This window comes from Cardiocondyla obscurior, linkage group LG14 (assembly GCF_019399895.1).
Source record: "Cardiocondyla obscurior isolate alpha-2009 linkage group LG14, Cobs3.1, whole genome shotgun sequence".
Lineage (NCBI taxonomy): Eukaryota > Metazoa > Arthropoda > Insecta > Hymenoptera > Formicidae > Cardiocondyla > Cardiocondyla obscurior.
Window position 1 is genome coordinate 2,793,945 of NC_091877.1, and position 24,231 is coordinate 2,818,175.

Here is a 24,231-nt window from a genome sequence, read left to right on the forward strand (position 1 = left end):
AAGATGGAAAAGGACGGCGGAATAAATAAATAAATAAATAAATAAAAAGAGTGATTCTCTCCTGTGCGAATGCGTGGTATTGACAACCCCCGCGACCAGCAGTCCATTAACCCTTCTCCCCTCGTCCGCGCCCCCGCTTCGCTCGCCCCGCGATACCGGAAGGGCGCAGCAAACCGCCGGAAAAACAGCGCCCGACTGCTTACCACTGGACCGCAAACGCGACGCTCATTCCTCATTGATCTCAATCCACGTTCTCTTCCGACTTTTCGAGTTCTCGAAAAGTACGAGCACGGACACGCGCGACGTGCGACTAAAATCGGGTAGTACGTACACGTCAATGTGCATTCTCGGAAATAGTTTAGACGGCTTACGACTCTCCGCTTGCGTGCGACGATATTATAAAATGTCGGGTACAATTATTTGACCTTTCTTTTTTCTTTTTTTCTTTTTTTTTACATCAGGTAGCTTCCTCTTAAATTTGGATGACCAAGATCCAGGCAACGATAATTTATTTATATCGGTATTTGCTGGTTTTCACTTAACCTTGCGTACGATGGCGACGCGGTAGATATTAGTACAACGTCAAACTTATAATTGGCGTGTCCCGATCGATATTTTAATTTATCTAAGGGGAGTGCTTCAGTGATGCTGTCAGTGCACTTAACGAGTAAAGACAGCCTGCCTAACAGGCGAGCAGAAAATTGAAAACGTGACGCCAGCCATTCAGACGTCATGTACCCACGTCGTAAGAGCTGTCAGGAAGTAATAAGTAAAAAATAGGTCTTTCCTTTCAGCTCATCGATTATTTTTACAATTACCTACACATCATGGTGAAAATTACTTAGATCTGATGTTTCTCTGAAATTTCTGCCCAAATGTCATAACGAAACAAAATAAAAAATAAAAAAATGTATAAGTGAAATTATTTACCGCGGCGCTGAACGAGCCAATATACATACGGACGTAAAATATCAATATAATTACGTAAACGCTTTCTAATCATCTTTAAAATATTTTAGAGACTTTCGCACATAATGCGCTGATATTATTTATTCCTACGAAAATTTAGTTTGCAAATTGAACAATTAAGAATACTCGATGGTATCCCCGGCATCGATGCTTTTTTTTCTTTTGCTCCTGCAAGCCGAACGCGTATCTTTGTCTAAGAGAATACTTGCTGAAAACCGTTTGATTTAAGCCGCGTACACTGTTGTGATTAAAAGAACGCGGAGGAAGCGGAGTAGCCGTTCTGAGAACGGGATATAAATGTCGGCCCGGCATCAGAAAAAAGGAAAGGGGACGGTTGATGCAGAGCCGACAAGACACGATCGAGTCATGCTGGCCCATTGTTCCGCGGTAGATTGGCTGATTTCGTCGGGACGTTTGACGAAGCCGCACCGATGCTACGCTCGAGATTGATTGGCAGTGATAGGGACGATCGACGAGCAGGACCGAAACCGGCACGGAAGTTCAATAAAGGTAATTAATGGGCCAGTCAGCCTGTAGATGTTCCGAGGGAGAGAAAGAAAAGATGCAACAAGAAATGGGAGAAAAGAAAACGCGGAGCAAGGAGATATACCGAGAACGCCTGTTACCGTCGCGCTTAACTCGACTGATTCTTGTAAAATGCCGCTCTCTCGCTCGCTCGTGTCATCCGCTCGCGTCTCGATACGCGCGATATATTGATTTATTTCATCTTTTCAATGAAAATCTTTTACGCTTAGCGTCTTAAATTGTCAGAGAGGGGAGGGGGGAGGGGTACGAAGCGGGGCCCCGCGACAGGTTGAAAAGGTTTCCCGCGAAGTATCGTGAGACCGCCTCTCAAAGACGAGCAATTGAAAGAATCAGTTTCCTAAGACGTTTCATTACTAGGTTAAAAATCGTAAGACGCCGCGGAGATTGCATGCGCAAAGTAATAAACACCGTGCACGTATAAAGACACAGCGGTTACGTTCACCTCGTTACTCTCGGGACGGCGTCGCTTACAGGCTTTTCAATCAATGTCTCCGTCTGCCACCTTCGTTTATAGTCAGACTTTTCTCCTATTCGCGGCTCCCCGATGTTATAGCGCCTCATGCATAGTCAGCATGCTAATCATCAGACTGCCTGGAGCGATGCCGGGTTGCACACTTGTCGGTGAAAGGTGAAATAAAGCGGCGAAGAAGTTGCGCACCACTCCGGCGAATCCGGTTTACGGCCAAAACGCAGTCTATCATCCGCTGTCTTTCTTCTCATCCTTCTTCGCGATTGTCCGACTTGAAACTGCGCTTTGTTCAACGTTCAGTCTAATTTTTTTATTTTTATTTTCTTTTTTTTTTTTAAGCAAAGAAAGTATTTTAAAGCGAGAGGAGGTTTCTGAGAGAGAAGTAATAAGATTTGACCAATAAGTAAATATAATTGTATACTGCGTTATTTGATGCATTGATTAAATTATTGTAAATTCATCTTTTTCGTGTAACGATAAAATCACAAATTTACCGCGGCCGATTGTCGCAAAATACAATCGGAATGACGCGTCAAAACCGAGATAAAACTATTCAAATTGAGAGATACGCCAGATGTCCATCCTTCATTCGTTGTTAAATATCTAACGCCGATTGTGTCCGCGTCTCTCGATTCGAACGGCATCGCATTATTTCGTGACATTTCCATCGGCGTCGTTAGACGGGTGTAATAAATCAAATCGGGCAATTGAATCTGCCCGATCAAAGATTTAAAAGTCAAAGGCACGTGTGGGATCCGGCTATGATTCATGTATTCGGCCGAAGATCGGAGATATCGCTAGGCCCCGACGCCGTCAGAAAGCGTGGCGCGCACGACGGGACAATGCGGCCTCCTCTCGCGTCTACATGACAACGTCCTAACAGAATTCCTGAGGGGGGAGTCTCGCCCGCGCATCCCGAGCGTAGACGTAACCTAGTTACAGGTAATCTAATGGCGCCGCGCTCTGTCGAGAGTCAATGACATTTACGACCCAACAAGTAGCGTTAATTTGCGCGCACATTGTTCGGAAAGTGAAAGACGTGCGAGCCATTGTGATGTCCGCGGCGATGACGGGGACGACACGGGGACACCTACGCGAATAAAAAATGCCCAAGGACTGCGAGAGAGAGAGAGAGAGAGAGAAAGAGAGAAAAACGGAGAGATCAGCGCCGTACAGAGATTTCGAAATATCTCTTCTGCACGCCGTGTATCATCGCGGAAACCACTTTGCCGCGGCAACTTTGATAGAGACAGGAAACGCGGCGCGTTCCGCCGTGTCATCGAAGCTGCGAGGACGGGTGGTGCCCGCGTGAGAAGGGACGTATCGCCGCGTTCCCTGTCACATTCCTCTTTCTCCCTTACAATCCCCTTCCTTTGACCATCGCGGAGTCCAGTTTCGCCGGGCGGCGTGCCATTTGTTTCAATCTATGGACAGAACTAATTACGGGCACCATCGAGTAACGGCGCTGCTACGAGGTCTTGTCCGTGTGTCGGGCGGTGCGCGCAGCGCGGCACGGCGAGCGCCGGGGTTCGCGCTGACGTTACCTCGGCCAGGACAGTTCCTGTCAGGCTACATGGAGACAAACGAGCGACCGGCAATCAACCGCTGTTAGCCCCGTCCGACCTCTCACCAACCGCTATCTGACCGTTCCTTTTTGCCCCCCCGGAGCCGCTTCATCATAATTTATTGTGATACCGTCACGTTAATAACTCAATTTATTTCACTGGAGACCCTATTATTTTTACGGTTAGCCTCGGCCTGTCGTCGCGGCGAGGCGACGCTTCCCTGCGAACACACCGCGCGACCGCAGGCCCGCAGCCAGTCACGCGCTCCATCCGGTCTCGCGTGACTCTTCCGTGCGACGACGACGTAGCCAGCTGCTTGCCGTTGAAGAAAAATTTGCACGCGGACGGAAGAACGCGGCGTAGAATATAAGCGAGCGTACCAGCCTTCGAGGTTTGAACTTTGTTTCCCGGGAATCGATAGGACGAGAATCAAATTGGCGTAATACACGTTAATTTACGGCGAAGGAAATAATTATCCGATAATCATCGCGCGTTTCCATTACCGCGCCGGGGCGAAAGAAGCGCGCCGTACCTAAGTCGCGAGCAGCTTGCAACATCTAGCCGTTCGGAAATATCTTCGATTGCGACACCGCCCGCTTATTTACGAGGACGTAAAAGCTTCGTAACGCTAATCAGCATGTTTGTCTCAACGTGCATATCAACCCCGACCGGTCGTTTATGTAACTTAAAAATCGCAAATCCGACGAAATACTAGTGGCGCACCTAAATGAACGGATAGGTGATGAAAATGAAACTTATGCGATCCGTAGTTTCGATATTTTTTTTCTCAATTTAATCAGCCGACTTATACCTTCGCGCTTAAACATCGAAACTCACGGCGATTCGACGAGGATATGATAATAAATGAATACTGTTATTCCGTTAACGATATTCCCGTGGCCTTTCTCTCTCTCTCTCTCTCTCTCTCTCTCTCTCTCTCTCTCTCTCTCTCTCTCCGGCTACTGTAACGAAATTGAATTAGGCATACCAAATTTCTAGTTTTTCATTACGCAACTTATGAATCATTCATGCTTGTCAGCAAGTCATTACGTCTTCTAGTGGTCACACTTCGGAAACGGAATGAATTAACAAGTCGCGGCGTAATTCGTTTTGCTGATAAAACATCCACCAATTAAAAAGAGAGAGGGAAAGGAAAAAATACAAGTGGCATAATGAAAAAAAGAGAAGAAACGAAATTCTCTTTTTTTTTTTTTTTTACAATCGTTTGCGAACGAACGATTCATTTGAAATTCAACGAGCGAATCCCTGACGAGCCTACGTCGCTCGCGTGTCCGTGTGCCATAGTGAGAGAAAGTCGGCGAATTGCCGCTATAATTCATGGAGAATAATGAGAGCTTAATTAGCCGCGTGATGTAATGCAGACGCGGTAGAAACGAACCGAAAGACACATCGTTGCCGCGCGCACGGTCGTAAACTAGCAATTCTTACGGATTAATACGAACAACATTGTATCTGTGTGTTGTATCTGGTGTGCCGTATTTATGAAGTGATTAGCCCGCAGAAACGGAGAGCCGCCTATTAAAGTGCAAAATTAACGAGTATGCTTTTTTTTAATGTTCGAAAGTTTAGTATCCGGGCGCGCTCGCCGGCGCGCCGACTCCTCCGTGGCTCGTAGCAGCGATTGATCAATAGCAACGGGGGAATTTTCATTAACTGCTTGGGATTTATCAGCGGATCTCGCTGCGTGAAGAATAGGGAAGGTTTCGCGCGTCCGCACGATAAAGTGCTACGGCGGAACGTATATCGACGACGTCCCTCCGAATTTATTGAATAACGAATCGATAGCGCACTGTCAAACGCGTAATAACTTTTTTTTCTTTTCTATTTTTTTCTTTTTTCTTTTTTCCCCAAATAAAACAGGAACCGGCGAATCCGCGATTGTCGCTGTTTAAAAGAAAAAAAAAAAAAATCAGGACGAGCTCGAACATTTTTCGCGTCAACGTTGGAAAATGCGGGTTCTCGTAGGCGATATCGTTCTCGCGCTTGCAGAACGTCGCTTTCCCTACCAGGAATTCGTTTGGGCGACAATTGAATCGCTGTACTCGGAATCACTTAAGCCCGCGCACACATCCCTTCGCAGTGGCACTGCCGCCGCCTCGCTGCGACTTGTATAATTCTACTTGACGCTAATGAAATAAGTGTCACCGGCACTCAGTGGTGATACGAGCTCGATTATGAGGACGGAGACGACAGGACGGGATGGTGAGATCGGCGGCTTGATTAAAATGCAACGGCTGCCTGCTGTCGGATACAAATGAACACTTTGCTTTCAATTTATTTTGGAGATATACATATTACGGCGCCGAGAGAAATGTAACCGCTCGATACTACAAGAAAGGAGAGAGGACAGGCGGGGAAAGAAAGAGGAAGAATTACACGACGATCAATCACGACCTCGCAATATCAAGGATATTAATTTTAATATCGTTTTTCATCGCGATCACCATCGGGCAGTACTCATCTTAAATGTAAATGCAATTTAAATTTGCCGTACTATTAATTTTTAAATTTATTCCGCCGTTGCTCTTAAATAACTCGGAACAAATCGAGCACGAGCCGCGGTACTCCGCGTTGAATTTAAAAACCGCGCGCGGGATAATTCTGCGGGGAAAAGAAAACGAGAACCGCATCAGAGGGATATAAAGTTTACAGCGCGCGTCAAATTCGGCCACGCTTTCCTCGTTGTTGCCTTAACGTTAAAGTGGCGCGAGCTAGATCGCGGTTCATTAAGACGGCGAGCCCTGCCGCGGCTGATCCTTCCTGATTCCTCGCGTTTAGATTGTAAAACGGTGCGATAAGGACCGCGGGCGCCGCCTCTCCCTGCCCAAAGGTATATCTACCCCTCGACTACACCGGATATATACGGGCTAGCGGGATAACGCGAGGCAAGAGATAGCTCGGGTTTAACCCCTCGGCAAGCACCGCTATACCTCCTCTTACTTAGGAACTCCTTCGCTCCTTATCACCAGCTCGGGCTATAACCAACCGAAGTTTCCTCATCAATGTCCCATCCAACGTGGCGTCTGCGACTTCCTGCCTCCTCTCGAGTGCCTCGTTATACGGCTTTTGTCGCCAGCATTTTACTTGGAAATTACGGCCACCCATAGCTTACACGAAACAAAGATGCGACGGGGACGGCCGGGTCAACGGGGCCAGACAGATCGCGCGGATATGCGAGTTTATTAAACGTCGCGATAGCACGGTATCGCGATGATAATAAGCGTTATAATAAGCGCGATTTTACGGCGTTATCCCGTGTACGTTCAGGAACAAGCGTTACGTGCGTTGCGCACGCCAAGTTATAACCCTCATTATCCTTAAACGTCCGGACCGAGTAATACGTTAATTACAGATCTGGTATATCGACGAGGGGCGCGCGGAATTTTTTTTTTTTGTTTTTTTAATTTAGAAATATTAAGCGTATCGTATATATAGTTGTATTAATTTAACGACATTGTCATCGGCAAGCGTACACGTCGGTGGAACACTTCTGCCGATTGACATTTACGGAATTCTGACGTCTTTACGGGCGACTTTAAAGTCGCGGAACCAGTTTCGCTAACATAGATCAAAACATGTTTACTGCGAAAAAAGAAAAGTAACGCGCGACAAATTGATCCCAAGTTTTATCTTCGGAGTATGTTCCACACCGCCGTGTTGCAAAATACATTGTAAACCGGTTGCTACCACGCCCGTGTTTACGCATCATTAATCACTTTGACCGATTTGAGACCAGTGCGCACTTCGAAATTAAGATTAAAAAGTCGACGATTAATTAAAGCCCGTTAATGGTTACTTAAAAAACGGCCGTCTTACCGACGATGAAAAAGGGACCGACACGAGAGCACATTTACACACGGGACAATTAGCCGGGTTTCTTATCCGCGTGTACTTCATCGCTACCGCCGCGATCATCTGCGTCACATCGATTAAAAGAGAAAATCCCGCCCTTTTGTATTCAATCTCATAATTCAAACGCAATTACCGGCGTGGAAGCAAGTGGGATGAATCGCGCCCGTACTCGAATTACAAGGCCGCGGATTCTGCGAGAGCTCCTCGCGGAATGTGGAAGCGGCACGGTGCGCAGTTTTGCGTTACGCGCGGTTTGTATACGTGAAATATAGCACAGCGAGGAGGGAAGTTCGTGCCTCTGACCCCGCAGCGTTTGGCATATCCTGCAATCGTCAAAGTCATAAAGCCGATGTGCCGATTGGAAAGGTGCATTAGTGTAATAACATATTATTAGATACGATTATTCGTCGGCTAATCGCAGAAAACAGTCACGTAGAAAGTCGAACCCACATGGTTGCGCGGAAAAGAAGGAGAAGGAAAGAGATAGAGAGAAAGAGAGAGGGGGGAAAGGAAAAGGAAACAGATATAAAAAAAAAAAAAAAAAGATTAATGTCCGACCATTAAAGAAGGCCACGATGTACGACCTGTACAACATTATCAGCCATTCCTGCGCGCCGCCTGGGCCCCGTCGCGAATAGCGGCCAACCGCTCAGCTGGTCGCTACGCCGTTGTCGTATTATGTAAATTCCTGACATCGGCTGACCTCACAATTAGTTATCCTTCGTATGTACGTGCTCGTGGACTCCCGCGTCTTCCTTATGGAATTCCCGGCAATCGCATATCGACGGGCTACCAAAGGCAGAAGCGGTTGCCGCAGGAACGGGAATCTTAATATTGGCCGATAGCCAGCGCCGGCGATTCCGAGTCTAAATAACATAAAGTTTACACGAAGGAATGCTGTTACTGTAACGCGACGCGAAGTCACCGTTTTAACCGCGACTAACAGGTCTGATCGGCAAACTTATTCACTCGGATCGTAGTTTATTTTTCAGACGGTCGCGAAAACTTAAGTGGCCCTCTCTCTTGCCTCCCCCGCTCCCGTTACTGTTTTAACAAATTCCCCCGCGAAAAGCAGAGGAGAAATCGGCGTGTGAACGCAACGCCGGCAGTCCCCGCGTTAACTGCAGCTAACGCGGAAATACATATCGATAAGCCGTAATATATGTCGCGATGCAAAATGCCAGACGGTATAGAGTGTACCGCTATATCGCGGGAAGTTATGCCGCATTGCACCGTATCGTTCAATACGAAGAAACGTATCGCTCAACCTCGCGCTATAAACACATACGCGATCGATCCCTTCGACCATTTTCGTCAGGTCGACTGACATTTCGGAAGATGGACGTACGTGGCTGATACGAAGTCAACGTCCAGGAATGCGTGGACGCGCGATGCTCGCTCGGGAAAGAGCGGGAGGGAAAGATCAATGGCAGGAGAGTAGGAGCGAAAGAGAGAAAGAGAGAGCGAGAGAGAGAGAAAACGGGAGGAAGGAAGAGAGAAGGACAGAGAGGAAGAGAGAGAGAGGTGAGGTCGAATAACAGGGTGCGCTCCGATCAACATTAATCACTATCCGAAGCGAGTAGATAGCCGTCGAATGCTCGCTTTCTAAAGCAAGGTGAAGGGGTGGCTGATAGATGGAGGTGATGAATGGCTCCGTGACGCGAAGCGATCCATCATCTCGGGGCCGACATCACGGGAGCTGCCTACCGCGAGAGCTAGCGGAGAGATTTCGCGCGAGAGGTCATCTCGGCTAATTCATCATCCGGTCTGCCGCGCTCGGCTCTCTCCCTCTACCTCTTTCTCTCCGTTCCTCCGCGCTCTCTCCTTCTCTCGTCCTCCCCCTTTCCTCGCCCTCGTGTCTCTTGCTCCCGTTGAACTCTTTCTCCGCCATCTTTTACCTCATTCGCCGCGTCCACAGATTCACCCGGCTTCTCCGACTATTTTCCGCGTTTCAGGCATAGGCCGTCACCGTCGCCGGCCACCGTGACTGTTTACCCCGTGACAGTTGCGGCAAGAAAAGGGAAGAAGACTCTCTATCGGGCATTTTGAAGAGATGTCCGAGAGGCCGTCGGTGACGACGTTGTCGCCTTGACACCGCATGATCGATGGAAATAATGTGGTAGACGTCTAAAGTTTCTTTCGAGGATGGTGGCTCGGCAAACGAGCCGCCGAGTGACAGCCGTTCATAGAGGCGAGCAAGGGGAAATCTTGGGATGAATCCGTTTATGTCACAACAGTCGCTCTCGTGGTACAAACAAACCCCACGAAAGACGATCAGTCTTTTTATTCAACCAAACTGGTGCTTCCGGAAACTAGTTTCTCCCCCGTATCTCCACAACGACGTCATTATTTTTCTTTCAGCGCAATTTTAAATCTTTCAACTGAATTACGACTCTTTACGACTTCGGTCATTCTGCCTTTTTTTTTTTTTTCTTTATTTAGTCGCATTTATTATCAACGAAGGAAAAGGATTGCGTAATGCAAAAATAAAAAATACAAAATCTGACAAATAAAAGTTGTTATTTTGGCGATAAACGTTTATGGACGTTATGTTAAAACTTATCTTTCGCTGAACGATAAAAAGAGAGATCGTCGAACGCAGCTGGTCTTTAGACAGTGTACCTCTTTTATGGAGCATTAAAATGCAAATTGCTTAACAATTTCGTACTGCGCTTTTTTTTTAACAGCCTCGTGACTTTTCACACGATTAAATAACGAAATGTTGATTACGATGATTTTGTAGCCTGATTATTATTCAGCTCGTAATTATGCAAAAATTATGGTAATATTAAGCGCGCGTTAGCATACGAATGTACGTGAAACCGCTCTTGATACGTGTTGGCAAAAGAGAAAAATATTTTTCGCGGCGGGCTCGCGCCGATACTTCTTCGTCACGAGACATCGTCTACTCGACTCGACGTGATCGATGGAAATAACGTAGTAGCTGTCTAACGTTTCCTCCGAAATGGGTAACCCTAAGAAAAATGGCCCGGGTGGATGTCTGAGAGCTTCACGCCACGATAATATCTATCCTGAGCATACACAGACGTACGAAAAACGAAAGAAAAAGAGGGGAGGGGAAATAAAAAAAAAAAGAGGCGTTTCAGCGATATGTTATTCGAATCGTTCGGAGCACAATTCCCCGGCGCTGCACGCGTATCGAAATATGTCCTCGGTATCCGAGCACGGGCGTTTGCTGCATGATCGATTCCCTATACTTGATCCCTCCGTATACGTTACGCGTCCGCCCGATTTTCCGCATCGCCGGGACAATTTATCGAAACGAGAGAAAAACAGGCGGCGCGCGTTTTAGCGAGTGCCCGGAATGGATTCGCTACGCGGCGGCGCGGCGCGGAGTTTCTCAAAAGGAGCACGACCGTCACACTCGCAACACGACGAAATTAAAAATTCTCGCGCACCTCGTGCGATAACAAAGGCAGGAGGTGAGATAAATTAAATCCGACGAGAGGCGTCGGGAATAAAAATGACGATACCGATGGAACGTTTGAGGGTAAGGGCGAGGGAGCGTAATTCCCGAAAGGGCTTCAGCCAACTTTTATCCCGTCCTCCCGGGCTCTAACTCCGCCGCGAAACGAGATTAACGGAAACTGAATTTTACGCGTATGACGTAAACGCCGTCAGCAACGTTTGACCTATCGATTTCATCTTCCGCCATATTTCTGCCGGGAGGGATCGGCTGTAGCTTATAGATGAATTATAGTTGCTCTTTGCTGTCGCGCATTCAGCGGTGATGTATGACTCGGCGGGAGACGGTAGGTAGAAAACATCCACGATGTACGGCCTGTTAATAACAGCAAGAATGAACGAACGACTGCGCGCGGAGCGCGGTACACAGATGCCGCTGGCGGCTAGAACCCCCCTTTGTGTTTTATTACAAACGATACGTCAACCACGATGTATGGGCTGCTTTTATCTGCGGCCTGTTATTGATGTGCTAAATTGTCCGCGCTGACTCGTAAGACTGGCCAGAACACGCCTGATAGACGTCGCTCAGGGACGCACTAATCGCGCCAGCCGGGTTTCCTCGCTGACAAAGAAACCTCTCGCAGGTAGCGGCCAACGTCGACCCCGACCAAGCGAGTCGTCCGCCAAGATCGCCGGCGGCTTCGGCGCAGCGCACGGCAAATAAATATCGTATCGCGGCGATACCCTAACTCGCGGAACTCTACGTACGTAATCAATGAATTATTCCGAGATTTTCTATCGAAATAATAATCAGCTAATACACCGAAATGTTTATTCACGGTGGAACGATTATGCACGTCGGCGTGCAACGCGAACCGTTATCGTCGTTATATTTATTATCTGATAATGAAGTGAGCCAGGCCTCGCCTTACGCTTAATATAGACAGCGAGCATTTTCGATGAAACCGAGAGACGGACTTAATTGGGAGTTCCGACATTCCGGCGGGGGCAAAGAAAAAAAAAAAAAAAAAAGTCCAGCTACGGAAATCGTAAATAATGCGCGGCGAGTCGTCTGCCATTTTTATTTACGGCGCGCTATCGACAATCTGACATTTACCGCGCAATTTCATAACGAATCGCCGCGGTATCGCGACACGAAACACCGTCAACGAGACTGACACTTACAGCTAATCAAAAGATCCGTTAAGCAAAGCCATGCAAAATTCAGTGTCTGATTTCTAAAAGAATACACCACGGAAAATCAATTTCGCTTGTCGGTCCCTATCTCATTTCTGTCACCGTTCATTACTGGTGATCCTAATAAAAATACGTTTATTTTTTTCCTTCCAGTGCATAAAAAATTGACACGAACGATGACACGGATACCCGTCTGCGGCGACAAAATATAAAAAAATAGTTAGCGGTGACAACTGGGATTTTTATTTTGCTGTAACAAAAACGGATACTGTAACTTACCGTGCGACAGAAGTGGGAACTTCGGAAATAGCGGCCGATCGCCGTCTACCCGTCGTGTCTGTGCTATCGGGAATCTGGTACTTCTTCTATCCGCACGCTTCTGCTTCTTTTATTTCTATTAACAGAGAATAAAAAAAAATATTAAATAGGATATTGGAAAGGCGTTACGTTGAAAAAGCAGCGATATTATTATACACTTTTTTTTCCCCTTTTCCCGAAGTTTAATGAAGGAAATCGAAGCTACTCGCGAGTCTGTCTATTTTTAGCGAAATAAGCGCGAAGGAAAGCGCCGATCGAGATCGGACGGTATTAATGTTGGCTAATACGCGCTTTGAACGCCCCAATTTTGCTTCTCGGCTCGATAGGGCTCTTCTAAGGAGACAGCTAAGACACGCCAAGCGGAGCCGTAACTCCGTCTGATCGTGACACATGTCCGTCGCAGAAAAGACGCGCCGGGCGCGCTGTCAAACGCGCCAGCCGTTGATTTTCCACAAAATGTCTGAGCGGTTGATTGACATGTTTATTCGTAATGTAATCTCGCGGGTTCGCGTTAAATCACGTTAACGTCAACGCGGCGCGTTTGGCTTTGAAGGTTTTAATTAATATGAGGCGAAACGCGCGACCCGTTCAGTTAATCCGACCGTAAAATATAACCGTTCTCCTCTCCCCCCTTTTTTTTCTTTTTTTTCCGCCATCCCAGCGACCTGGACATTATACCCGCGTATACGCAAGACACGTTTCTTGACCGGGAACAACGAATCCGTGCACTCGTGCGACGGTGTAAAAACGACGGAGAAGCGAAATAACGCGAATGAATAATGCTAGAATTATAATGAAATGTGTAGCGATTAATATGAAATATGCGGACGCCTGGAAAGTTTTATTCGCGAACTGCGCGACATTATTTCCTCTAATTGCGTCAGCACAAATCTTGAAACTGATATACTCCGCTGGTTTATAGACGTAATGAATTATGAGACACGACATAAACATTAAAGGTTCGCTAATTGCAGGCGATACGTCATTTGCAGTCTCTTTATTCGGGCTTGTTATTTTAACTTTCACAACGGCAAAACATTTTGCTGTAAAATAAGATATTTTTACTTGGATAGATAACCCGTCGGGCTCGCCAGATAGTGACATGGAAAAGGAATAGATACTAGACGGTATCTTTGCAGTATTTTTAGAAATCGATATTTTCTAAATCAATAAGTTAAAAACGTGAAGAATATATTAGCAGAATAGTTATCATCTCGCTTTCTACAATTTTGTAAAATGTTTTGAGCTTGCCTTGCGTAATTATATATGACTTTACTCGGGAACGAAAAAATTCGCCACATTGTCGGCGGTTACCTTGCTGGGCATCGACAAATCCGCGACGTGACATCGAGAGCGGCACGCAAACGCCGAGAGATCGGTAGCCACGAGGCGTTAAGTACCGGATGACTCAGTGCGCACCGCGGTCGGGGCCGGGGCGATAATTAAAACGCTTTTACAAAACTGTAGGCAAACAGCGCTTAAGTGGCTGTCATTCGTTACCCCCGTGGGGCCGCGGCGGCAAGTCGGTAAGTCGCTGAGCGAGCAATCAATCACCCGGCCCCGCTCTCTTCCCGTCTCCCCCTACCACCGGCGGCCCATTACATTTCTATTTTGAAAGCTGCTTATTAAGCGGGGCCGGCTGGAGAGACAGACAGGTTTCACGGTATAAAATATCGGGTTGCCGTGGTGGCAGGAACGACGGTTCCGTGTCGTGGCAGCTATGGTAGCCCCGGCGCGGGAGGCTAGGCGGGGAAAACGACCGTGGGACGAAGAGAGAGAACGCGGAAGAGAGAGCGAGACGGAAAGACGAATGGAGGGCCGGCGGGGAAAGGGAAGAAAGCGGGGACCCACGTCGGTCGGGCGCGCGGGGCGAGGAACGGACGGCTGTAAAAGCGGTGAAATATCAAAGCCGGGATGGGAGCTGTCATCGTCGGGCCAACATCATGGGTGGCGTGTTGAATTAGAATGCCTTCCCACACCCCACGCGGCACCGCAATTCTCCCACCACAATGCCATCCCGAGCCCCTCCACGCGTGTCCGAGGAAAGTGGTGGAGGCCTACAGCAGGAGGACAGGTTATACACCCCGGGTCTGAGTGGACCGAGGGGGGCTAGGGGAACCAGCGGGGAGGTGCTCGAACGACCGAGGTTCGCGCCAGCAGATGTCGCCGAGGTTGCACTCCACTCCTGGCACCGGAGCTGAGCAGCTCGGGAACGAAGCTCCGTCATTATTTTCCTGGATTCCGTGGTGCACGCGTCGCTCATCGCGCCAGAGTATACGTGGTCGCCGCGCGAGGTGATCGATTCCACCCGGACGGAGGCGCAGTCCTCGACGCTTGTGAATATCTTCGTCGTCGCAGAGTTTCCGACGCGACGTTACCCAGTTCTCGCGCACCCTCACGGCCGCGTAGCGTCTGTGTGAATATCCGTGATTGGTTTACAGTGCAGTGTGAGATCAATCAGTGGGAAACCAAATGGTTGTGCTCGAGGAAGGCAGTATGCTGACTACTGGACATAATCAGTATTTACAACCGGATTATCTGTCGCCGCTTCCAACCACGGTTAGTATCGCCTTCTGCATACGTTAATCTTTTTTATCATTTTATTTTATTTTTTTTTTTTTTATTTATCTCCTACCGATTTTCGACGAAAAATTGATAAAAAGAAAAGATTCCTACGTTGAGAGCAAAAATAATTACGAGACTCAATACAAATAACGTAAGCGCGGGATATTTTTGTTGTAAACTTTCACGAATTATCTCTCGACGGATCGCTTACGCGTTCCGACGGCAACCTAAAGCAGAGAATAGCTGTCGATATTTCGCATTCCGTTACCCTCAGCCAACGTATTTTTTACTTTTTGCGTTAATGTGAGAAGCAGGAACGAATATTTCCGCAGTCTCGTCTATAATTTTGTTTTTTTTTTCTCTTGGGTTGTGCAGTTGGACGCGAAGAAGAGTCCACTGGCGCTGTTAGCACAGACATGTAGTCAGATCGGCGCGGATTCACCTGCGAAACCGCTGATTTCACCTATGGAGAAGAGCACGAAGAGCATGAGCAGCATCGCGACGAACGCGAAGTCGCCGCCGGCCGCGAAACTCGAGCGAAGCACCCGCGGCAGTCCGACGGACGGCAAGTCGCTGGCGTTCAAGCCGTACGAGACGAACGTTGTGACGAAGAAGACCTCGGACGACGGTAGACCTGCGTCTAAAGCCAGTGTGCACAGTGTCAGTGGTCAGGATAATGTGAGTGTCAGTGACAGCACGCACGGCGAGAAAAAATCGTCCGGCAATCGCACGCCGGTGAGCCGGAAATCCGCATCGCCGAGCAGCCAAGCGACGGCAACGACGACCAGCGGTACGCCGTCGATGGAGCGAAAGACCCCGGCGGATCGCGAGAAGACCGACGGCTCGCCACGGAACAGCGGTAGCAACGGCAACAACAACGGCGCCAGCCCGATTATCCGATCCGGAATGGAGATCCTCTCCGGCTCTCACGCAAAGGACGCGAACTTGGCCGCGTTCAAGCCGGGCTTACCCGTGGGATTCTCCGGCAGTCAACTATGCTGTCCGCCGGGCCTCGCCGAGAACCCGGCCTTCAGGCCGCCCTTCGCGGGCGCGTCGCCCTTCTCGCATCACGCGGCGGCGCTACTTTCCGTCGGTTACCCGTCGACAGCGGGCCCGACCGGCGGCAATCCGTACTTGAGTTACGCCCGCGTCAAGACCCCCGCCGGCGGCGAAGCTCTCGTCCCCGTCTGCAAGGATCCATTCTGCACCGGATGCCAATACAGCATGCACAGCGCGCAAATTATGATGGGTGCGGGCAGCTGTCCGAGTGGGTGCACGCAGTGTGATCATCAAAAATACGGCCTGGCGATGGCGTTATCGTCTCTGGGCCCGATGCCGCCACCGTCGCTCACCTATCCGTCCACGCTGGCCGGGGGCCGGCCCTACGTCTGCAACTGGATCGCCGGCGAGTCCTACTGCGGCAAGCGGTTCACCACGTCGGAGGAGCTTCTGCAGCATCTACGTAGTCACACGAGCCTCACTGGCGGCGACCACGCGGCGGCGGCGGCGGCGGCGTCCGCGGCGGCGCTCCTCGGCAATCCACATCCGCATCCGTTGTTGTCGCCGTCGACCACCCTTCATCGTGCCAGCGGCGGATCTTATCCCGCGCCGTCGCTCAGCCCGCTCGGGGCGCGATATCATCCGTACGGCAAGCCGCCGACGGGTCCGCTCCCAGCCTCGCTCGCCGCCTCACCGTACAGCGCTTTCAACGCCTTGGGACCGTACTACTCGCCGTACGCGGTTTACGGACAGCGAATCGGTGCCGCCGTGCATCCCTAAGATGGTTGTACCGCGGACAGGGAAAAGGGGGAGAGAGGGAGAGCGGAGGGCTCTCATCTCGTCCTCTCTCTGTCCTGTCTCTTACCTTTTTCCAAGTGTACAATTGGAGAATGTGCAAACGACATACGCGCGCGGACAAACGCAGTCTGAGACTTGTTGTGTAAATAGCTCATTGTGTAAAATACAGATTTATTTAAAAAAAAATTCTATATATGTATATATAAATATAAATATATGTGTACATTTGAAGATTATGATTAAAGTTTATGAAACTACTTGGCAGTGTCGACGTTGCATCGCGAGACTACTCTCTCTCTCTCACGGAAACTACTCCAGGTACCGGTAAATTCGCACCTCCGTTAAAGCCCGGTTGCCACACGGGGGGAAAAGGATTACACGTGCCAGCTGTAAGTTGATATCGTCGCAACTGCGGGGCAGAAGAAAAAAAAAAAAAAAATCAGCTTCACACTAAGATATCAGCCCGCGAGAAATTCCCGACTGCGTTTCCAGACGCAAGAGATGCGTTTGCCTTTCGTGTATCCGACGGTCGGCGCGGAACTCTGTGTTCGCGATATATCTGTGATATTACACTCTTTCGCGTGAGCAAACGAACGAAGAAGGGATATTGTTAGCGCGAATATCCGAGATATCTCCGGGACGAAACACAACGTTGTGATTTGTTATCGTTGGCGCGCAAAATGCGGATACCGAGTGCAGAAAACGAAAATAAGATCGGCGAGCGGAATCCGTTTTATCATTTTCTCTTCGAAATTCAGTAACACCGCCGGGACGACTTTTGATCGAGGCGTTATCTGGCGCGCGCTCCGGATCGTATCGCTTAACATCGCGTTTCCTCCGCGTACACGTTGTCGAGAATAGAATATTCTAATCGGAGGCAACGTCGCGCACGATACGCCTTATCCGCATTGTAAATGTCTTTTCGTAGACACCGTTGATTTTCCATGCCGCTTTAATAAAAACTACGTTCGCAGGAATTATTTTGATCCTCCGCTACATGCGTTTTGCCGTACTGTTTTCTCGTTTAATCCGATTCCTTCGTTTTTTTTTTGTCTCTCTCTTTTTTTTCTTTTTTTTTTTCTACTTTACATTTTGCAATTACCGTTTTCTCTTATGCAAACCACGTACGTAACTTTATGAAACTAATATTCACGTCTGAATTATCAAATCGCGCAATTCCTCGCGTATTTCGATCTCTCACCTTTCGCCTGTTTGCTCTCAAAATACACGTACTAAATTCGCACCCAGGCTGCAAAGATATCAATTATTATTTAGTTTGATTCCCGTACTCGTATCGCGGTTTTTTTATTGTATTTTTTTATATATTTCTTTTTATTTTACCAGTATAAAAATCAGTCCGCCCGGTTTCGCTGACCTGTTACGATCTCTGCTCGTCAATCATGCCTGACGGATAATTTATCAAACGCACTTCACAATCTGTCATTCACTAGCAACGAGGCGTAGTTTCTTACATGTCTAAACCCATTATTCGTTCACGTAGAGACCACACGGAGAAATTTAAAGATATCTCTTACACATTTTATCGCACGTCGCCGCCGCGGCTCTATTATATAAACAATTAAGATAATCATTTCCGACAAACGTTCGAGCGGTTCTATCTATTATTTTGCTCCGCGCAGATAATCTTCATAAACTTTTGATTACGTTATTTCATTTGTTACTCACTTCATTCTTATCGCGACCTAAAATAACTTAGTGGACACGAAACGATACCGTTATCGATCATCCCGTCGTGTTGTTAATCATTATCAATACTCATATCGATACGAATCTACTTATCATTTATCTTGGGTATGCATCTTAGGAAGTTAAATTTTTTGTTTTTTTTTTGTTTTTTTTTTTCCTTTTTACTAACACATACACGCATGCACGCTACACCGCGCGCGCGCACATATTCTATTTCCTTCCTTTATGCAAAATAACGAACAGCTCGATTATTAAGTTTGTCTTGGAGTGAATAGGTACAAATTAATTTACCGTGTCCATAATTTGACGTGGCTAATTTGTTTACAGGACAAAATGTAAAGACGCGAAAGACGAAAGTGAAAAATTTAAGACGTACGATAAATTATGACCCTTTTTTCTCTCATTCTCTTTCTCTCCCGGCATAATTACCGAAACATCTTTTCTCTCGTTCGGAAATCTTTCTTCTCTTTGAGTTCCTTCCGCCCTGCGGGTATTCTCTTGTCTATTATATCGTTATTTATGATTTCACTACGGGTAAGCGGCGGAGGAAAATACATATACATCTTTGAGTTACTAAACTACGGTTGTTCAAAGGCAGTCGGATCTCGTGACAAAATCCTTAAATTGGCGATCCCACTCTGGCTAACGCCGCCGGAACGCGGAGAGCCGCGTACGTGTGCACACACGTACGGGCGAGTCCCAATCCCTGGGGCACCCCCAGAAGAGTAAATTTATTTCTTTCATTACGGACGGAACGGGTCGTGAGCTCTCGGATATCAGCGCTGCAAGGCGGGGCGCATAAATCTGCAGTCTAGCGTAGGGAAGAGGGCGAGCGGAGAAAAAGAGACAGCGAGAGGGATGTGGGTGGCAAACCGTAGGTTTCTAGAACCGGTGGCTCTCCTCCATCCCTCTTTCTCTCTTTCTCGCTCTACCTCGGCCCGTCTCCTTTACACATTCGTTTCTCTCGCTCTCTCTTTCTCTCTGTCGTGGAGACGCGGAGGCGAGCCGTGGAGAGAAGGACCCGCTTCATCCCTCCGTCGTTTCCATCGCCGGGGTGCCGCGACAGGCGGTGGCAGGCTCAGCTGGCTCAGCAAAGTGAAATATTCGGTGATTTTAACCGTCGGGATGAATGGTCCCGCCCGTATTTCGCCTTTCACGGCGCACCCTCCGCCGATTGGAATCCGTGTTACTTCGAGGCGATTATGCGTGTCGCTGAATCTCAATTAGTTACTTGTCGGAGACGTCACCTAAAGTCTTTATGTGCACGTCCGTGATGCCCGTTCTTAACTCGCTTGCGCGTCAAATAACGGTCTTTTTTTTTTTTTTATTTCTTTTATTCCAAAGCGAATCTAAATATCACCTTCGCATGTTCACGTCCTAAACGCGTCAAGTAAGCAGTAATCTTTTTCAGCGCGTAATTTCCAATATAAAATCACGATTTAACATTCGATTTGATATCGTTGCGATAGCTACGTTGCGCAAAATGAAACGCTAGATACATATTCGGCGAGGCGCACCGGTGCGTCCGCGCAGCGTAACGCATTTACGCGCTCGCCGGCCGCGCGGCTTCGTGCGCGTATCCGCTTGACGAGCGATACGGTCATTAAAGAGCCCGGCTATCGGGCCTCGTTGGCACTCAAACGCTCCGCGGTTAGGCGATTATGGCCATTCCGCTAAGTACGGCTTAAGCAAGATAAAGCGATCGATGAAGTAACTATGTTACAAGGTAATTACGACGAATTATGACGATATCCACGCGCCCCGCTACGTAGACCGCATACCCGCGGCAAACAATAATTACCCCGGGGAGCACTTCGCCCGGGAATGCAACCGAACAGTATCTGAGAAATGCATACGGGTATGTCGACCGTAATTTAACGCCGGAAGTCTTTATAACATTCCCAGCGTCATTAACTATTATATACATAATATAAGCTGCGAACAGACACGATCGCGCCCGATTCGCGACGTTATCTTCGAGAAATAATTATCGCTGCAATTGCTCTCTCCCTAGCTCTCGCGACTGTGAAACTCTCAAGTCTGTTCTCCTTGAAATTATAAAATTTTTTTTTCCCTTTATCGCGCTATTTAAAATTACATACGATACTACGACAGTTCGCTCATTGATAACGGCGACAAATATGTCAATAAATGTCAAAAAGAATTTTGTAATAAATGCATTTCGAATAAATTATTACCGCATCTCGTGAGAACGAATTATTTATGTTCTGTTTCTTCTTTCTTTTTTTTTTTAATTGTTAATTAATTATATTTAATTATATTAATCATTTTAGAAACTTTCTCTCTTGACGTCGATACCGTGTCTTTTTTTTTTTCGTTATTTAGTGTTCTAAAAAAAGAAGAAATAACTGTCGGCAGCGGAGCTTCTGCGTGAACTGTCTGCCGTTACGGCGCGCCGCTAATATCCCGAAGACGACTCTTTGACGTTTTGACACTGACGGATGAGTTTACGGCTAATATAGTTCTCTTTCATCTTCGCGACCGGGGTCCCCTCGAACCCCTCGGCCGCAAGAAGATTTAGAGTCGACGGCCGTCTCTCTCGATAACGGATTCGGTCTGATCAATGGTGTGTGCACCTATTACAAACAATGTTTGCCGTGCAAACGCTGACGTTAAGTACATCCGTAATGATTCGCGATCGCGCCCGAGTATATGTAGCGCGCTGCGTTTCAGTGCCACCGTAAATTACGTCGACGGGATCTCTTTCTCGCGATCGAATCGTCGTTGCACGGGGCTGCGCCCGCGTTTTATCAGCAACGGCAGTATATCACCGGTTACCACTACTTAGAGCAAGGTTAATTGGCCTTGCGCAAACGCGAGACATTTTTTTTTTTTCTTTTTGCAATGTTTAGCGCGCCCGGCTCAACGATTACGCAATGACGGATGTCACTCGAACGAAGCTAATCGTACCTACTTTCGACTGTTTCTTTTATTTTTTATTTTATTTTTTTTTAAACTTGATGCCTGGCACGCGTGTATGTGTGCGTGTAATTTAAAAGTTAAATGCCGCTTTAAAACATAGTTGTAAATCACGCTTAATTACATTCGTGCTTTATTTTCTGGCATGCTTGTTTTTATTTTTTCCCTAAAATCGTGTGACGGATAAATTTCAAGGAGCCTGTCTTACAATCAGTAAGAGTATTCTTTAAGGGAAAGTGCATCTGTCACTGTCGAACAAGTGACACAGTAAAGTGCATTCTTTAATGTTAGCTACGTCTCTGTATCTGGACTACCGTATTTTACTTATGCCTGCTAAATTTATTTTCAAGTAAAGCACCACAATGAACTTATTTTTACTTCTACAGATTCCTTCTGTCAACAAGACGACTCGGCCATTGTCGAACATGTTATTTATTGAAGAGGTGACAACGTTGAACAATGCCTGCACAGTGCAATAACGCTTAACGAAAATTTTATTATGTAAGGCACAAAAGGTGCATTCCACTTGAAATCAGCAACGGTCATAAACATCACTCGTCCTTGTTCAACATTTGCTGAGCACTAAAGATAAAACAATTCTAAAAGCATTGCGGTGTTGAGTGGAACGCATCGAAGATGGACAACCGAAAAAGATTCCCTGCTGTGTATTGTCTTTAAATTATAAAATTGTTTCATTTAAACAAAATTAAATGTTAACACTCTCAATAAATATTTTTAATATTAATCTTGTAAAAGAAAAAAGAAAATAAAAGCATTGATTTCTTTATATAACTTATCTTTATATATTTATTTATCCCCCTTAACAAAATTAAAAAAAAAAAAAAAATACTTGTTGCACTTTATTCAAATAAAATTTTATAGTTTTGTGAGCATGCACGTACGTTTCCTCTCGGTTAATACATCAAATTTGGCCCTTGAACGACACCAGATTGTTAGAATGACTTCGGGATCTCCGGACACATGGCCATTTATAAAACGTCGAGACAAAGCCCTGAGCACCATGAACGCAAATGATTTTCTGTGTCATTTTGCAGAAAATACATTACACGCTTGGGTAAACGGAATATATCATTCATTCTCCCCGTTGCCGCGAGTCACAAAGCGATTCGTTTCTCCTTCCGAGATTATTCGAGATATCAACGGCGCTACCTGAGAGCAAATATGAATCTCGTTACTCGACGATCCGTTTCCGGTTGATTCGGCGCATTGAAATCTCGCGGGCTATTCGAAAAATCGCGGCGCACCGTCAAATGACTGCGGTGACCGGTGACACCGTCGTACAATGATCCGCGGCTCGAGTCCTTCAAGATCGTATTGTGATCGTACGAATCCGCCGCGGGAACAATAGACATCAGGAGAGCTTCGGATAAAAGTGTAAAAATGCTGACAAGCGGATAATAAAGGAGGCAGTCAGTCACTTTGAGAGATGGCGCGGAACAAAGAGAGCGAACGAGGGGAAGAGACGAGCCGACGCGGACCGGCGGGCGAGGGGGAGGGCGACGGCAGACGGGGCGCGGGGTGCAGGAGGGTGAGCTGCTCGGTGAGCCGTGAAAGGGAAAAAGATGGATGAACGCGAGCGCAGTTGGCGTGCACGGCGGAGAAACAGAATTTGCGGGGGATAATAAATCATAGCGGTCTTTCTGCCGTCGTCCCCTCTTCGCTCCTAACTTCTTATACGCCGAGGCTCCGCGCGCCCGGAATGACAGGGGTGCGCGCCACGCCGGGTTATATACGTATTGTCGGCGACGGATACAACCTATTTTGTATCAGGTTTCGCGTGCGAAAAGAGCGGAGCGCACGCGCGTACCGCCGGGCCGCGCCGTGCATCCGAGGATCAGCGCGGTTTTTCTCGATAAAGATTTATCACGCCGCATGCGGCGGCACGTCACCGTCACCCATTATGTCGCGCCGTTACGTCACGCGTCAAATATTCATCCGTCGAAATGTTAATTAGCCCGCTTTATTTTTCGATACGGCGCGCCGCGCTCGCGTTCGTTTCTACAAAATTAAACTGCACGCGTCGGGGCAGAACCGAAACCTCCGCGCAGGGGGCTAAAAATTGACCCGCGACCCCAACGACGTCGAAAGAGCGCGGCGCGCGTGTCACGCATCTACGACACGGTACGGGCTCATAATTATTTCTGACAACCCGTTTCACTACGCCGATGATCAAAGAGGTCACGTTACCCGGCTTCCGACAGGCATGCTGGTCGATGGATCGAACGGGAAAAGGGAAGTGGCGGATAAAAGAGAGGAAAAAAAAAAAAATGCGAGGAGGAAAAGGGAAAAAGGAAGAGAGAAGTGCACGCTCGGCAATAATAATAACAGGGGACGGAGACACGGGCAGAAATACGGAGCTGCCGGCGCAGCACACCGGGGCAGCTCGGCAAGGGCCTCGTTGCCTCATGTTTAAATCAGCGATAACGAGAAGCTTCGGTGACATATGTCACTGTCGCTGTCAGCCGGCTACACAATCAATATAGTTACCCGCCCGTCCGTCCGTCCCGCTCGCCCGTCCGCCCGCTCACCTAGCGTCGCCGGCTCGAGCTGCGCCTGCTTTCCAGCCTTCGCATGCACGGACCGTACCGCCGGTCCGATAATGTATTCGGTACGTGACTTCGTATTCGACAAATACAAGAGCGCGCGGCCGTGGCCCCGGCTCGTCCCGTGACTGTCGGACGCCTTTCGCGAAATTCAGAAGGCGCGCCTGTCCGCGCGCGTTATCGCGGACGAAACGACAGTGATACGGGCACGAATCGCCCTTCCGACATTTCCCCACACTTTTATTCAATTCCGCGCTACTTTTAAAATACCTTCCAAATCCCTTAACTTATCTGC

At 47.8% G+C, this 24,231-nt stretch overlaps 1 protein-coding gene and 1 long non-coding RNA gene across 3 annotated transcripts in view; one reads left to right on the forward strand and one right to left on the reverse strand.

The window, feature by feature from the left end:
- The window catches only part of LOC139108285 (uncharacterized), a 152,310-nt gene that overhangs the window by 39,343 nt on the left and 88,736 nt on the right, over positions 1-24,231 (reverse strand). For both annotated transcript variants that reach the window (XR_011546636.1, XR_011546635.1), the window contains exon 5: positions 12,325-12,439. This is a non-coding gene — a long non-coding RNA (uncharacterized lncRNA). The remainder of the gene's footprint in view (positions 1-12,324; positions 12,440-24,231) is intronic.
- Positions 14,201-16,982, forward strand: Noc (no ocelli). Its single transcript, XM_070665751.1, has 2 exons — positions 14,201-14,922; positions 15,304-16,982. The coding sequence occupies exons 1-2, from the start codon at positions 14,836-14,838 to the stop codon at positions 16,705-16,707; spliced, it is 1,491 nt and encodes a 496-aa protein (XP_070521852.1). The 5' UTR covers positions 14,201-14,835; the 3' UTR covers positions 16,708-16,982.